Source organism: Lepidochelys kempii, chromosome 27 (genome assembly GCF_965140285.1).
Source record: "Lepidochelys kempii isolate rLepKem1 chromosome 27, rLepKem1.hap1, whole genome shotgun sequence".
NCBI lineage: Eukaryota > Metazoa > Chordata > Testudines > Cheloniidae > Lepidochelys > Lepidochelys kempii.
Window position 1 is genome coordinate 3,119,827 of NC_136406.1, and position 17,052 is coordinate 3,136,878.

The 17,052-nt window shown below is 42.4% G+C and overlaps 1 protein-coding gene across 6 annotated transcripts in view; it reads right to left on the bottom strand.

Annotated features, from left to right (window-relative positions):
* Nucleotides 1-17,052, bottom strand: part of GPATCH8 (G-patch domain containing 8) — a 78,412-nt gene that overhangs the window by 25,794 nt on the left and 35,566 nt on the right. For 2 of the 6 annotated variants that reach the window (XM_078850753.1, XM_073326080.2), the window contains exons 2-4: nucleotides 16,779-16,796; nucleotides 12,677-12,749; nucleotides 664-708 (exon numbers count right to left, since the gene is read on the bottom strand). Coding sequence is in view for 1 of the 6 variants with exons in the window: in XM_073326077.2 (XP_073182178.2) it covers nucleotides 12,677-12,749 (73 nt within the window). In the remaining 5 variants the exon portion in view is untranslated. The remainder of the gene's footprint in view (nucleotides 1-663; nucleotides 709-12,676; nucleotides 12,750-16,778; nucleotides 16,797-17,052) is intronic. The other 4 variants (XM_073326077.2, XM_073326079.2, XM_073326078.2 and 1 more) reach the window with 3 other exon arrangements.

Sequence of the window (17,052 nt, forward strand, 5' to 3'; positions counted from 1 at the left end):
ATTTAGCTTTCATGTAGGTATTAACAGTAAAATTTTCACCCAGATTAAGTTTCTCTTACGCCCAATGGTATAATAAGTAAGCAGTGACTGCAATCTTTAGCAAAAGGACCAAATTAAAGACAGGTTATAAAAATGACTTCCTAGGTGCAATATCACTTTCATAACGTCTCAGCCAGGGATTTACTGGTAAAAGGTAGACCCAATAGAATGATTGAGAACAAGTGCAAAAAGAATTTATTTTGTTTTGTTTTCCAGTTTTTGTTTTGTTTCTGCAAGAATCAATCTTTATATGCAAGCTCATTACCTTGGTAAACCCCTGTATACAAACAATGAGTCAGTACTTTTGCCTTCTAAGGCAGTCAAAGTTTTTAAAATTCATAAATTGCAGTAGCAAGTGCTAGTGCCCATCACGTTGGGGAAAATCAAGTTTGGACAGTATTAGAATTTTATGTTTAAACTGATTTTTGGCAGTTCTAACACAAACAGAAACATCCCTTCTTAGCAATACCCTTTAATGAACAAGGATCAGACAAGTGTGCATAAAGAAAGGAAAGGAAATGAAAGACCAAGCAGAAGGATGAAGGCTACAACAGAGAAAGTAAGCCTAACATATTGGTGCACTGATGACAAAAGGAGTAATTCAGTCTGAAAATAAAAAATTACCACTGCTAAGTTTACCATCACCACAACAAGTCCAGGATCAAAATGCTGTAAAAAAGAAACACCATTTGTTAGGCAGAAACCTTTAGGGGCAGAAAATAGGCCGTTGGCAGTAGGCAGACAGGATGGGTTAAAGGCTTCTTCGTCACCCCTCCATCCCCACTGCCACACTTCGCCCTGTGGCATGGGGGAGATAGGAGGGGGTCAGTTTTGAGCAGCTACTGTTTGCTTTCACAACTGCTCTCGCTTAGGATTTAGCAGGTGTTGGAAGAGGTTCACCTCCTGGTGATTAATCAGTTTTAAGAGATGCTGCATTTTTTCAAATTCAAATATGTAGATTTTAAAAATCAAGATCTTGAGGTAATTAAAAATATTTTAAAGGGCAAGAAGTCAAGGAGGCATTTCACACAGGTATAGCGTGTTCATACAAGAGAAGGGAAATGTTACTTTTTAACTACTCAAACTGCTGCCTGAGTTTAATTAGAACCATCCTTGTTTCATCGGGAGGGAGAGCTGGCCGACCCTGGCAGCTGGCCAAGCAGGCACCAGGTTCTAGTAGCGCAAACACAAATTGCAACTATGTGCAGCGCTGAGCGCTTCTGTCACTAAAATAGCGGAGGCAGGCCCAACGGCGTGGGGTGCAGGCAACGCGCCGCCAGGCAGAAGACCAGAATCTGAGCCCACAGCAACTGGGAGACTTCAGTTTCATCCTAACAGCTTTCAGAGGGGAAAGCTGTAGCCGTGTGAGTCTGTATCAGCAAAACCAACCAGGAGTCCCTGGGGCACCTTAGAGATGAACACATTTATTTGATTTGTTAGTCTCCAAGATGCCACAAGGACTCCTCCTTTTTTCAGTTTCATGCTAGTAAGCCACTCTGGCGGACTCCAGAGAAATGTAACGACTAGCTAGGGAACAAACACACATCTAACCCCGCTGACTGCAATGTGAAGCCTAGTGGGGTAGGGGTAGAGAACAAAGGGAAAAAGTGAGGGATCTCTGACGACCAGTGCAAGAAAAATAAGCAGATCTTGGTTAGTTCATACCACAATGTGATCTTAAGCATTTCACAAGTAGCCGTAGATTTGGGTTCTCTCAGATTTTAAGTGAATCTCCTTAGAGCTGTGTTTAGTTTCTACCCCTCTAAAGGGATTGTTGTTGAGGTTTCAAGGAAGGGCAGGAACTCAAACGGTCATATGGCTATGTAGGATCGGCACCAACAACTAGTCCACTTCAAAAAGGTGAATCACACAGATGACACTCTTGTTTTTTCCTCCAAACAAATCAGACAAGTTGTACTCTCTAGAGCAAAGTCACAATCCCTTTTCTTTTCAGACAAGATTCATAGCAAGGATGATGTGACCGAAGCCAAATGGCATGTTTAAGAGACTAACCAATTTATTTGAGCATAAGCTTTCGTGAGCTATAGCTCACTTCATTTTTTCATCAAAAAAAAAAAAAAAGCAGGACTTCTCTCCAGATCTCTGAAAATTGTTCAGCCTTTAAATCTGTCCTGCAAGTTACATTTCACACTGAAGCACTGGATCTGCTCAGTGATCTGCAAAAGTCTGAAAGATAATCCAACAAGCATGGGGGGAGGGGAGGAAATGGACTGAAGGAAGACACCTTGCAGAATCTCAGTAGGTGTCAGTTCCTCTGAATTCAGTTATTTTTATAACACACATTTCTTAAAGGAGTGTGTGATAAAGTCACACAGAGTGCAGAGGATGTTTTGCTTTTATTGTTATTCTCATAACACTAATGAAAACGAAACTGGATGTGTTTTTCAGGGGGTTCTAAATTGGATGTGCTTAAAAAGTACTAAAACTTGGAAACAGGGTGAAAATAAGAAGCAAAGCTGTCTAATGGTAGCTTTGAAAAGTTAAGTGTGCATGATAATGGCATCATTAGGTTCTATGTTTACTGTGTCAATTAATTTGATTGAATTTGCACAACCCACAAGTAAATAGTTATTTTTAACTACTCATTCCACAAACTCAGCGTGGGCTCTGAAAGTCAAACTGGCTGTCTCAGTCACACATGAACACTAGTAGTACTTATCCTGTGGTGGTTAGACCTCTAACTACTATACCATACTGCCTCTAAAAAAGGATTTGAAGGAGTAAAGAAGGATTTTATTTTCATAGTTGAAGACTGATTTTATTTTTATTTTTTTAGTACAGGGATTCTCAAACTGGGGGTCGGGACCCCTCAGGGGGTGGCAAAGTTATTACCTGGGGGGGGGTCGCGAGCTGGCAGCCTCCACCCCGAACCCCGCTTTGCATCCAGCATTTATAATGGTGCTAAATATATTAAAAAGTGTTTTTAATTTATAAGGCGGGGGTCGCATTCAGAGGCTTGCTATGTGAAAGGGATCACCAATACAATAGTTTGAGAACTACTGTTTTACTCTAAAATGAAAATTTTGCCAGCACTTATTGTATGTCTACAATACCTATATGACCACAAATGTGCTGCCAAGTGGGAGATTCCAATTCTCTCATTTTGCAAGCCAGGAAGGGACTAACAGGGGGGTGACATAGTCAATTCTTGTTGGAGGGCAACCCTTCAGAGGTTCAACAACTCCTCTTACTGCCCAACCAGAAGCAGTATTGTTGAGCTCAGAAGAGCACCATTTACTTCTTTAACTCTTGGTATGGTCATTGCAACACAAAGCAGATTAAAAGAAAGGCAAGCCTTTTTTAGTAAGGTGTCCAGATGTGATCTAGCCCAAGCATGAGCTCTGGATATCCTGTCCAAATCATGAAGCCCTGCAATGAAGGGCATAACCTGGGAGGCATACCATAGTAGGTATGCATGTCTATTTGGATTGTATTGAGCATTCCTTTGCTTATATAGAATATAAGTTCTTCAGGGAAGCAGCAGGGTCTTCCTTTGTGTCTTGTACAACAGTGAGCACGGTGTTGGTGCTTCGTAAGTAGACAGAACCAAGCAATGGTTCTGTGGGTTTGAGACTACTTCATGGGGTTGGAAGGCAGTTCATCTGTGGCCAAAACCAGAAATGGCCATTTGCACAATTTTATTGTACTATGAATAGTTCTGGCAGCATATCAGGCCCAAAACACACCGAAGTCTGATATTAGGTCAAGAGAAGATCATTTCTCTCCATTATGATGTACTCATGTCACTGAAAGAATAATGGATCAATTTATTATATTGTGTTCAAAGGATCCACAAAACCATACTCCATCATTAAGGGAAGGATCTTGTCCATTATAAACAAGCGTGGCAACAGTTTTGCTCTCATAAGGAGGCTCAGACCTGATACATCAAGTCAAATCTCCCTTTGGGCCCTGTCATAACTCATGTATTTTGACACAGTAACGGAAACAGCTATTGTAATGGAAATATTTAAAAGTATGTTTTCCAGTTTCTTTACTTCCTAACTTTAAGCAGGAATCTATTAAAAGCATTGAGGCTGCAATGTCATGCACCTGGAAATCAGAGTATGTCAGAAGTTAGGCTGCCCGTGCAACCTGCATTCTGCCCCTGGTAATATGCTGTTTGATACAGTCCTTCACTACAATACTGGTTTTTTCTATAGGATGTCTGCCTCATTTAGTGCCCAAGATAGACAGCGCTCTGGGAATACGGCAGCAGTTCAATATTTTTATCCTCATCATTCGTAATGCTGCTTTATTTATTCTACACTGGAGCTAAATTCATTGCCTCATGGTCTTTTTCTCGGGAGCTCATCACTGTAGTATTTGAGGGCCTCAGAAACTTTTTTTCCCATTGTGAGATGACAGCATTTTTACCTCCATTTTACAGCTGGGCAAACTGAGACAAATATTTTCCTGACACCACTCAGTGAATCAGCGACAGAGCCAGGACTAGAATTAAGGACCTCCAGACTCTCATTGCTCCAGACCACGCTACTTTACTGCCAGAGGTGCTGAGCATCCACAGCTTCCATTAACTTCAGCTGCTTGAGTGCTCAGAACTTCTGCATATCAGTCCCCAGGTACCTCAAAGGTGGGTACCCAGAAAATGAGGTATGCACAATTAGTGGCCACCTGCCAAAATTTGGTATTAGTGGCTTGTTCAGTAGCATACCACAAGATGGCCATTAGAGGCAGGGAGAGAACTGGGTTCTCCTGTGAAACACTCACCTATCTTAACCACAAGACCATCCTTTCTTCTTGCAGTCCCCTGCCTTGCTCCCTTCACACCTTTGAACTTCTCATGTTAATAAGGCAGGAATCCTTCAAAAAGCTTAAATCAATCAAAAACTGCAATTCTTTCCTTTAGCACAGGGGTGGGCAAACTTTTTGGCCCCAGGGCCACATCTGGGCATGTCTGGGTTCTTGTCAGCAAGTTAAAGTAGTATGGGCTGGATGAATGCACTATAAGGTGGGTAGAAAGCTGGCTAGATTGTCGGGCTCAACGGGTAGTGATCAATGGCTCCATGTCTAGTTGGCAGCCGGTATCAAGTGGAGTGCCCCAGGGGTCGGTCCTGGGGCCGGTTTTGTTCAATATCTTCATTAATGATCTGGAGGATGGTGTGGATTGCACTCTCAGCAAATTTGCGGATGATACTAAACTAGGAGGAGTGGTAGATACGCTGGAGGGCAGGGATAGGATACAGAGGGACCTAGACAAATTGGAGGATTGGGCCAAAAGAAATCTGATGAGGTTCAATAGGGATAAGTGCAGGGTCCTGCACTTAGGATGGAAGAATCCAATGCACCGCTACAGACTAGGGACCGAATGGCTAGGCAGCAGTTCTGCGGAAAAGGACCTAGGGGTGACAGTGGACGAGAAGCTGGATATGAGTCAGCAGTGTGCTCTTGTTGCCAAGAAGGCCAATGGCATTTTGGGATGTATAAGTAGGGGCACTGCCAGCAGATCGAGGGACGTGATCGTCCCCCTCTATTCGGCATTGGTGAGGCCTCATCTGGAGTATTGTGTCCAGTTTTGGGCCCCACACTTCAAGAAGGATGTGGATAAATTGGAGAGAGTCCAGCGAAGGGCAACAAAAATGATTAGGGGTCTGGAACACATGAGTTATGAGGAGAAGCTGAGGGAACTGGGATTGTTTAGTCTGCAGAAGAGAAGAATGAGGGGGAATTTGATAGCTGCTTTCAACTACCTGAGAGGTGGTTCCAGAGAGGATGGTTCTAGACTATTCTCAGTGGTAGAAGAGGACAGGACAAGGAGTAATGGTCTCAAGTTGCAGTGGGGGAGGTTTAGGTTGGATATTAGGAAAAACTTTTTCACTAGGAGGGTGGTGAAACACTGGAATGCGTTACCTAGGGAGGTGGTAGAATCTCCTTCCTTAGAAGTTTTTAAGGTCAGGCTTGACAAAGCCCTGGCTGGGATGATTTAATTGGGGATTGGTCCTGCTTTGAGCAGGGGGTTGGACTAGATGACCTCCTGAGGTCCCTTCCAACCCTGATATTCTATGGAAATTGTATGGCGGGCCATGAATGCTCATGAAATTGGGGTTGGGGTGCGGGAGGGGGTGAGGGCTCCGGCTGGGGGTGTTGGCTCTGGCGTGGGCACAGAAATGAGGAGTTCAGGGTGCAGGAGGGGGCTCCGGGCTTGGGGTGAAGTCTTCGGCTGGAAGTGCAGGCTCTGGGGTGGAGCTGGGAACGAGGGATTTGGTGTGTAGGAAGGTGCTGCTCCAGGGTGGGACTGAGGGGTTCAGAGGGGATCAGGGCTGGGGGGTGGAAGGGACTCAGGGATGCAGGCTCCGGGTGGTGCTTACCTCAAGCAGCTCCTGGAAGCAGTGACATGTCCCCCCCTTTGGCTCCTGGGCGGACGTGTGGCTAGGTGGCTCTGCACGCCGCCCCACCTGACGCACCACCCCCGCAGCTCCCATTAGCCGCAAACTGCAGCCAATGGGAGCTGCAGGGGCGGCACACAGAGGGGGGACAAGCCGCTGTTTCCAGGAGACATGCAGAGCCACGGCACATGCACTCAGAGCAGTCCCCGACCCCACTCCCCAGCTGGAGCCCAGCAAGCCTCAGGCCCTGTTCCCCAGCGGGAGCTCGAGGGCCCGATTAAATCGGCTGGTGGGCCGAATATGGCCCATGGGCTGCAGTTTGCCCACCCCTAGTTTAATACCATATACCCTGTGCTCTGAATGAGGAAAGGGTCCTGTACAAAAAACAGGCCTGGTCTATACACAGTTTTTGTACTGACTTAGTAGTGATCATGTAAATAAAAACTATCATAATGCATATGCACAAGAGGCAGAAGTAAGGTTGCATACACAACCTAAATCCTGACATTTTCTAACTTTCAAGTGTTTGACTTTGAAATCCAAATAACATTCTTTTAACAGGGGAGGGGGTGGGTGTGTGTGTGTGTGTGTGTGTGTGTGTGTGTGTGTGTGTGTGTGTGTGTGTGTGTGTGTAATTCACTAGGTTTTATAAAAGGAAAAAGCTAAAAACACTAAGTGTTGCTGTAACACCTCCCCATCCCATGCAATATCACTAAGGTTTGAACCACGAACTTTCAGCACAGCTTGGGCTACCGGAATATTAGCTGGGCAGCAGGTAAAGGCAATTTATCCTGGGGAGAGGAGCAGGCCTTTGGGAAAGGAGCTCATGGCCTCACGTGGTGCACCCAAAGAGGAGGATTGGTTACAAGGCGCATATGCTAGGTCTGGAAGGGTGGGCTATCCAAAAGAGCCCAGCATGGTGGCTCTTTCCCCCAATCACAGAGAGGCTGTCTGCTCCTGAGATTCCCAGTGCAGTGTGCATTGCTGATGCTGTGGAGGCAGGTGTGGCTGACCTTTCAGAATATTCACGTTCAGTGATTTTGACATGTTGTCAAAATGTTGCTGATAACATAAGCAACAAAAAGAAAACGAACAGGAGGACTTGTGGCACCTTACAGACTAACACATTTATTTATTTGAGCATAAGCTTTTGTGGGCTACGGCCCACTTTATCGGATGCCTAGAATGGAACATATAGTAAGAAGAAATTTATACATACAGAGAACATAAAAAGGTGGAAGTAGCCATACCAACTGTAAGAGGCTAGTTAATTAAGAGGAGCTATTATCAGCAGGGGAAAAAACAACTTTTGGAGTTTCAGAGTAACAGCCGTGTTAGTCTGCCTTTGCAAAAAGAAAAGGAGGACTTGTGGCACCTTAGAGACTAACCAATTTATTTGAGCATGAGCTTTCGTGAGCTACAGCTCACTTCATCGGATGCATAGCTCACGAAAGCTCATGCTCAAATAAATTGGTTAGTCTCTAAGGTGCCACAAGTACTCCTTAACTTTTGGAGTGGTAATCAAGATCTCCCATTTCCGACAGTTGACACGAAGGTGTGAGGATACTTAACATGGGGAAATAGATTCAATTAGTGTACCAATGGTATACCATTAAGTTAGGTTTGAACAGAGACCGAGAATGGCTCGGTCATACCCTAATTGAATCTATTTCCCCATGTTAAGTATCTTCACACCTTCGTGTCAACTGTCCGAAATGGGCCATCTTGATTACCACTTCAAAAGTTGTTTTTTCCCCTGCTGATAATAGCTCCTCTTAATTAATTAGCCTCTTACAGTTGGTATGGCTACTTCCACCTTTTTATGTTCTCTGTATGTATACATTTCTTCTTACTATATGTTCCATTCTAGGCATCCAATGAAGTGGGCTGTAGTCCACGAAAGCTTATACTCAAATAAATTTAAGTCAAGTCTCTAAGGTGCCACAAGTACTCCTTTTCTTCATGCTGATACAGACTAACACGGCTGCTACTCTGAAAAAAGAAAATGATGATCTTCCACAGCATCTCAACTAAATGCCGTGAAAGAGAAAAGGCATTTCTCAGGGCCAAGGACCATCTCCCTGTTGCATGCAAAGGTGTTGGCACTTCTTGCCCCCAAGATCTCCATTTTATAAGAAAGTATTAGAAAACCTAAATACTACTAGTTCCTTCTATAATTGAATAACGAACTGACTTAAGCAAAGAACCCCAAAGTTATAAGGCTGCCACTTTCCTCAATGCATCCCCCCCATCTATTATAACCACCATATATTTCAGTCCCCTGTGTAACGGATATGAGAATAGAGACATCACTAGGTGTTGCTATACCACCTTTAAATAAAACACCTGCATATTAAACCCATTCTCCACTTTCTACAATGACTTCCCACAGAATATCAAATCAAGTTCAAGGTTTTGGTTCTTATTTTCAAGGCACTCCCCAGTCTACATGAAGACTTCTGTTGATAATTTTGCTTCTCTGGCCCAATGGAACTCTCTACAAGAAGAAGGATAAAGCTCATCTGTGTGGGAGATGGCACTTTCGTGTGGGCTGATCCAAGACTGTGAAATGAACACCCCACACAGGAACTAAGGACCATCACAAACTTCGCCTCCTTCTGCTCCCCATGCATGACATTTCCTCAGCATTGCTTTTCTAATACACAGCAACATATATATTTGAAACGACATCCTACCAAAACAAGACACTCTATGGCACATGTCTCCTCCAGGAGAAGAGATGAGAGAACACACAAAACACGACAGATGTTATGTCACTTTATGCACTACTAGAAGGCACTCGGATACTATGGTGATGAGTACAGTATAAGAGACTATATGGAACAGAATGTAGCTAAATATTTCTATGGCAACAAAAGAGCACAAAGGAGTTGCCTAGGCTTCACACCAGACGATTTGAGGAGCAAACACACACTCCAGAGCCCCAGATTTTTACCGACAAAGCTCCCTTCTTGACCAAACAAACAGAACCAAAATGATTTGATTCAGCAGAGAAATATTAACTTACACTAAAACAACTGTTACACTGACAGGGTTATCAGTTAGCTATTGGTTAGTGTACCAAGATACTAAATTCTGATTCATGTATCTCTCAGAGACACCAGATTAATATTCTCTTGGACAAAATATATGAAAGTCAACAACTAGATCTGGTATCTATAATCCAATGGGAGCACTTTAAACCAACACGACTACAAGCTTCAGGTATACTAACTATTCAAACTGCAACAGTGTGTGTAAATACAGGCAATTTCTGGTAAAGGGAAGTTTAACATGACTTCTTTAAGACATTAATTTCTGTGTTCTGCATAGAAAGGAGTTAAGAAAACGCACATGCTGCTAATAATACTTAAAATAAGTAAATCTACTAAAGAAATGTTGAAGGATAATTACGACACTTTGCTCACAAAAGCAACTGGACAATGGCAAAGTTATTCAAGTGTGAACCTGAGGCAGGTGTTCAAGGCAGAGTCAGTAAATACTCCTGTAGAATCATCATTTATATTACAAAAACAGATCACTTGAGCCATCCACTTATTACCTACATTTTCCATATTGTTCACAACATTTCAGTCAATATTTTGCCCGATGGTTCTCAACCTCTTTTGCAACATCTGAATTGAGTGTTTTCTCTCAAGCTGCTTTTGTGATCCTATTTAGCTTCTAACAGAACAGATTCTCAACTTCTGGGAGGCAGGCAGCACACTGTTCTAACCTCCTTGTCTTTGCGTTATGGTTAGTCAGCTTCACAGCACTGACTACCATGGGGAAAACTTGTTCTTCCCCCTCTACATTCAACTTAGCCTCCTCACAGTCCTCTTCTGGTTCATTCAGAGTCCTCAATCTGTACTTAGTCCTCTCCTATTCAATCTCACTTAGCACGTTTCCAATGCCTCAAAATGAAAATTAGCGGGAGCCCCCTCACATTCCTATGCTGTATCTTTATGGAGAGTTGTTCCTATATTGAGTTTACTGACTAGGTATCCATTGGTCACAGGTGCTGAGTTTTATTTTTCTTGGTGAGTGCTCCACCCCGAGACCCCACCCTCATTCTGCCTCTTGCCGCCCCCACTCTGCCCCTTCCCCAAGGCTCTCTGCGCTTCCACAAGTGCTCCCACCAGCAGCCAAACAGCTGCGACTGGTGGGTGCTAAGCACCCCCTTTTTTCTCCTGTGGGGCTTGAGAGACAGAGCACCTATGGAGTCAGTGCCTATGCCATTGGTGATCTAACTTTTTCAACTAGCCCAAGTCCCTGAATCATCTCTTCCACACACATCCCTCCCACTCTCCTCTCCCAGAAAAAAAGGAGAAATGGTTTGCAATTGCCATGATGTTGCTCCTGACAAAACCACCCTTATACAATCTCTGGAGCAAAATACCTCCAGAAGACACTCTTTACGGCCAGTGCTGAAGGTGTTGCTAGGCAACTGATGAGCTCTATTCGGTCAGGTTTTTTTTTTTTAATGTTTGCTGGCTACTGGTTTGGCTAACATGCCTTTACTGTGTATAATAATGAAACCTGTTTGCCAAAAATGTGTCAACATGAGAGAGATATAGGGCTGAGGGGACAAATGCCCCTGCTGAATTTGTGTATGTATGCTGTGAACCAAACAAATGTTAAACAGTCAGCTTCATAATGTTAGTAGGTTCACAGGTGGCAGCCCTTATCATACCAGATATTTGATATATCTAAGTATGTTCTCTATTTTAAATCTAGTATTTTAAATACATAAGTTAAGAGAAGCTATATTTTAACTCTATGAAAGTCCTTTTAGGACAGTGCTCTTTGAACACTAACCATGTGAACTGTCACTTAATAGGGATATCAGATAGACATGTTTCCTTATGCAAGCAATGCTGGATTTCCTATCAGCGTTACAAAAACAGTTACCAAGGCGCTGATATCTTGTAACAGTCATATAACAACTCCACTATGCAAAGTGTTGTCCTGTTTTAGGAACTTTGTGGAGAATGAGCTAACATATGGAAGAATCAGTACTACAACAGCTATAGTTAATTCTGCCACTGGCCATTGCCAAGTGTGAATTTGGAAACTCGCAGCTACTATCCATGCAGAGAAGATGCAGAATTATGCACTCTCAACTTGCTGGTTTTGAACCATGTTACAAACACAGACAAAGCCAACATACCTCAGACACACAGCACAGAAAACTGTTCTTAAAGAAACTCAGGAGGAAGGGGAGGGTGAAAATAATGTTCTGACTCTATTTGAGGAGGTATACCATTTAATGATTGGCAGAGATATTGTGACATACACCTATTCCCTACTTGGTTAACTGGAAGTCAGGGGAAGCCCTTGCTCCTATGCCTAGAATCAGACTTTTAAAAACTACATAAAAATGAAAAAGCATGTTGATAAGTATCAACTTTGCAACCTGCAGAAGTTAATCATATGGCGAGATGCACAAAGCCATCCCAGCTGATAACACATGCAAGGCCAGCCTGGCAATACGGTTAGGTTGATTAGTTAATCTTATGTGTTGCTTAGACAATGTAGAGACCACTAAAGGTGTTATGCACTTTCACCATGTGCTGTCCTGAGCCAAACCTAATGTGTCACAGGGTAGGATGCCTGTGAGAGACAGGTGTCTGTTGACACAATCCAGCCATCGTGTTTTAGGTCTTCTGGTAGGTATTTCTCATCCTGCTTTCAGTGGGTCAAAGTCGAATAGGATTCTTGCAGAGAGGTTGGTAGGCTTTCAGAGCAGATGACTGAATATTTATTTTGCTTATACTGCCACATCCTGCTCTCTAAAACGGTCTCCCAATGCTCTCATACCACTTTTTACCTCTGCCACCACTTCAGTCTTCAGTGGGCCCTTTTACTTGCCTTCTAATGGCTTCTGACACCACTGAATGTTCATAGAAGTCATCACATCTATTTCTTATTTGCCAGTTCCCCTTAACACCAAACATCTGCATGTTCCAGTCTGACAAATATTAATGTAATTTTAGAAGCTGCACAAACTACCTGTTACTAGGTAGGCAGTTAATTCCTCTCCCTCCAAAAACAAAGTCATTCACAAACCTACATCACACACACCTGTATAGTTAAGGGAGGCAGCAGCTTCCACTTGCAACTTGCTAAACATGAAAATTAAACAGTGCATTTGTTTGGATACATTAGCATTTGGGGGAAATCTAAACTAGAAAAACAGCAGAAATAATCAATTTAAAAAATGAATCTGGTTTTGAATCTGTTTCTCAAATACAAACTTTTGAACTTACCCTGAAGAGATTTTCCCAATCCCTGGCCCAGCTTCCACCCATGTTTCTGGAGTAAGCGGTGTCCAATATTATCCTGATAGACAGAACAGAGAAAACAAACCAAAAATATTCCAATAATATATTCTTCCCTTCCCATTGACATTTAAACATGAGACGAGCAAGAGATTTTCTACATATGTGCATGCAAAAAAATGCTACTGAAAAGGCAACAGATGCCCAATAAAAGGGAAGACAAATGTCAAAAAATTGCTGGCTATCATTTTTCAAGGGGGACGGGGTCTTGGGGAGGGTCACTTTCTGATGGTGTTCTGGGCAACTTTTGTGCATAACATTTAAAATAAAAAAAGCAATATGGGAGAAAATAAATTGTACCAATAAAAAAAACTGACACTAAAAAGCATAAAATCAAGTTATTTATACAATCATATCCATCACCTAGACAGCACCACTTTAAGATTGTTTTTGTAAAGAAAATCTACATTGTGTTTAGTCATTTTGTTTTTGTGTCAGGCTTTTAGAATACTGAGTAAGTTGTAAGTGCAAGACTGCCCCACCACTAGAAACCAAAACACAATCATAGCAAAATCCAGGCTAGACTTGATTGGGTTTTTTTTATATATATGTATATATATAAACTAGCATGCAGCCAATATTAAACTGATAAAAACAGTGAGGTTAGTGAAACAAAACAAAAAAATCAATCAAATAAAATAAAATGAGCTCAAGCACAGACTGGGTGATGCATTTCACATATACTCTAACAAAAATACTAAGATGTTAGAATGAAACAGGCCTAGCAATAAGTTAACAGCAAGGAACCATTAGTGCATGTAGGGGAAACAATAAGCATAATGTCTCATCTTCCTAAAGAAAAAGAGCTATTTCATGATAAAGTAAGTTGAAAGGTATTGGTCCAGCAATAAATGTCAGCTTTTGACTGGGACTAAAGAAAAAGGGTTCATTACATTTTGCAAAAGAATCCGTCACAGAAAACGAAATACAAGAACGAACATAAGAATAGCCATACTGGGTCAAACCAATGGTCTGTCTAGCCCAGCAATCTGTCTCTGACAATGGCCAGTGCCAGACACTTCAGAGGGAATGAACCAAACAGGCAATTTATTGAGTGATCCATCCCCAGCCATCAGGGGCAGCTTCTGGAAGTCAGAGATTTAGAGACACCCAAGAGCATAGGGTTGAGTCAGTGACTATCTTGGCTAAGAGCCTACACGAACTTATCTAATTCTTTTTCGAACCCAATTATACTTTAGGCCTTCACAACATCCCCTGGCAGAGTTCCACAGGTTGACTCTCTGTTGTGTGAAGAAATACTTCCTGATGTTTGTTTTAAATCTGCTATTAATTTCATTGGGTGACCCCTGCTTCATGTGTGATGAATAGTGTGGAGAAAGTCATATTTACTCCTTTACATGATTTTACAGACCTCTAGCATATCCCCCCAGTCATCTCTTTTCTAACTGAGCAGTGCCAGTCTTTTAAATCTCTCCTCATATGGAAGCTGTGCCATACCCCTAATCATTCCATTGCCTCTCTCTGAACTTTTGCCAATTTTAATACATCTTTTTCAAGATGGGGCGACCAGAATTGCACGCAGTATTCAAGGTGTGGGTGCACCAAGGGTTTATATAGTGGCATTATGATATTTTTTCATCTAACTATCCCTTTCCTAACGGTTTCTAACATGTTAGCTTTTTTGATTGTCACAGCACATTGAGCAGATGTTTCTAGAGCTCTATCCACAATGACTCCAAGATCTCTTTCTTGAGTGGTAAAAGCTAATTTAGACCCCATCGTTTTGTATGCAGAGTTGGGATTATGTTTTCCAACGTGCATCACTTTGCATTTATCATCATTTAATGTCATGTGCCATTTTCTTGCCCAGTCACCTGGTTTAGTGAGATCTCCTTTGCAGTCAGCTTTGGACTTAACTACAGTAAAAGCTTTGTTATCCGGCATGCTGGGGAATGGTGGGTGCCGCTAAGTCAAAAATTCCGGTTAATTAAGAGGGAAGAAGTTTGGGTGCAGGAGGCGGCTCGGGGCAGGGGTGCGGAAGGGGTTTTGGGGTGCCGGATCCAGGTGGCACTCACCTCGAGCGGCTCCCCAGAAGCAGCGATTATGTTCCTGCTGCTGCTAGGCAGAGGTGTGGTCAGGCGGCTTTCCGCGCTGCTTCCACCTGCAGGCGCCACCCTCGCAGTTTCCATTGGCCACAGTTGGCCAGGGCCAATGGGAGCTGTGGAGCCAGCACTCGGGGCGGGAACAGTGCACTGAGCCCCCATGGCCGTTCCTCCACCTAGGAGCAGCAGGGACATGTCGCCGCTTTCAGAGAGCGACACAGAGTCAGGTAGGGAGCCTGCCAGCCCTGTGCCAACCGGACCCTATTGAAGATCAGAAATGACACTTTATAGAGCTTTCTGGTTGGTAACATGCTGGATAATACAGTTTTTACTGCATCTTAAGTAATTTTGTGTTGTCTACAAACTTTGCCACCTAACCGTGTACCCCTGTTCCAGATTATCTATGAATAAACTGAACAGCACTGGTCCTGGTACAGATCCTTGGGGGACCCTAGTGACCTCTCATTCCTACCCTCTGGTTCCTATCTTTTAAACCAGTTACTGATCCACAAGGGGACCTTCCCTCTTATCCCATGACTGCTTACTTTGCTTAAGAGCCTTCAGTGAGCAGCGTTATCAAAGGCTTTCTGAAAGTCCAACTACACTATATCTACTGGATCACCCTTGTCTACATGATTGTTGTCACCCTCAAAGAATTCTAACAGATTGGTGAGGTATGATTTCCCTTTACAAAAGCCATGTTGACTCTTCCTCAGTGTATCATGTTCATCTGATAATTCTGGTTTCAGAGTAGCAGCTGTGTTAGTCTGTATCCACAAAAAGAACAGGAGTACTTGTGGCACCTTAGAGATTAATTTGTTAGTCTCTAAGGTGCCACAAGTACTCCTGTTCTTTTTATCTGATAATTCTGTTCACTATAATTTCAATCAATTTGCCTGGTACTGAAATTAGATTTACTGGCCTGTAATTTCCAGGATTGCCTAAAGAGCCTTTTTTTAAAAATGTCTTTAAACTCAACATACAGTTCATTGTCATAAATTCTTCTAGTTATGCAACCCATTACAACTCAGGATATTACAGAATATCCTGAATTGTAATGAGTTGTCTGGTTGTGACACAATGATGCATTGTATCCAAAAGTCAGCTAATAAAAATGCTACAATTTTAGTTTAATTCAGTAATGAAGTATTAAACAAAAACCCAGAAGTCAGAACAGCAGTGTTTTACACACTCATTGGTGTACATGACTGAATAATGTGAATGCCACTGGTGTATCAGACCTAAAGAGCACAAGAGTTTGAGATTTACAGTGTGCCTGGATGCATTTCCCCCTTCCACCCTACTCCCCCCAAAAATTCTAGTGACTAGAGCCCTTTTTCTTTTGCTCTGCAGGTAAAAAAAGACATTTTAGTCTCACTAACTTTTTCAAGACAAGAGTGTACAACAATGTCCTTCCCACACTATGGGGTCTCTCTATGAAGCAGTAGTTAGTTCTACATTGAAAAACGAGGAGCAGTAAGAATATGCCAAGATATAAATATTTAAATCAATATGAGTGAAAGAGAAAAACGAACAACAAATATGGTTTCCAACTATGAACACCATGGAAGAGCGTTTTAGACTTTAAGGTTTACAAGAACTTACCTGTGAGAGTAACTGCTGCAGACCATTTATGCCACAATGACAACAATTGCATGTTCCTCTTGTAAAATGGGGCCACAGATCCCCATTTTTATGGCTATTACATTGTAATTGTTCCTTCTACATGAACATATTAACTGAATCTGACAAAGGATTATGGGAATCAAATTTAAAAAGCTGATGCTGACATAAATGGCTGCATTTTTAAAGAAGGACAAGAACTGCCGTACAATAGTTTGTTAAGTGGAGATGAGACATTGTGCTGACTGAGTTGTGTCATGAATGCACTAAAATAAACAGACAGATGAAGCAGTTTGCTATTTCCAAAAGCAGTGCAAGTGGAGTGAAAGCATTTCCATACGAACCTGGCTTTAAAAACTGGGCTGTCAAAAGAACAGTTAAATGTAACACAAAGTAAGAAACTGTCCAATCACTAATGGTAGTTTTTCTTTTGCTTTGTTTTCAATTCACTGCTTGCAAGTAATGTATTTATTAAAGAAGAGTGAGAGCATAAAATAAATTTAACAAGTCAAGACCAGCAGGGAGATTCAAGAGTGGTGTTGTGACTGACACAGTGAAGAGGTAAACAAATGTTAAAGGGGGAAAAAAGAAAGATTCAGAAGAGTTATACACATTAGC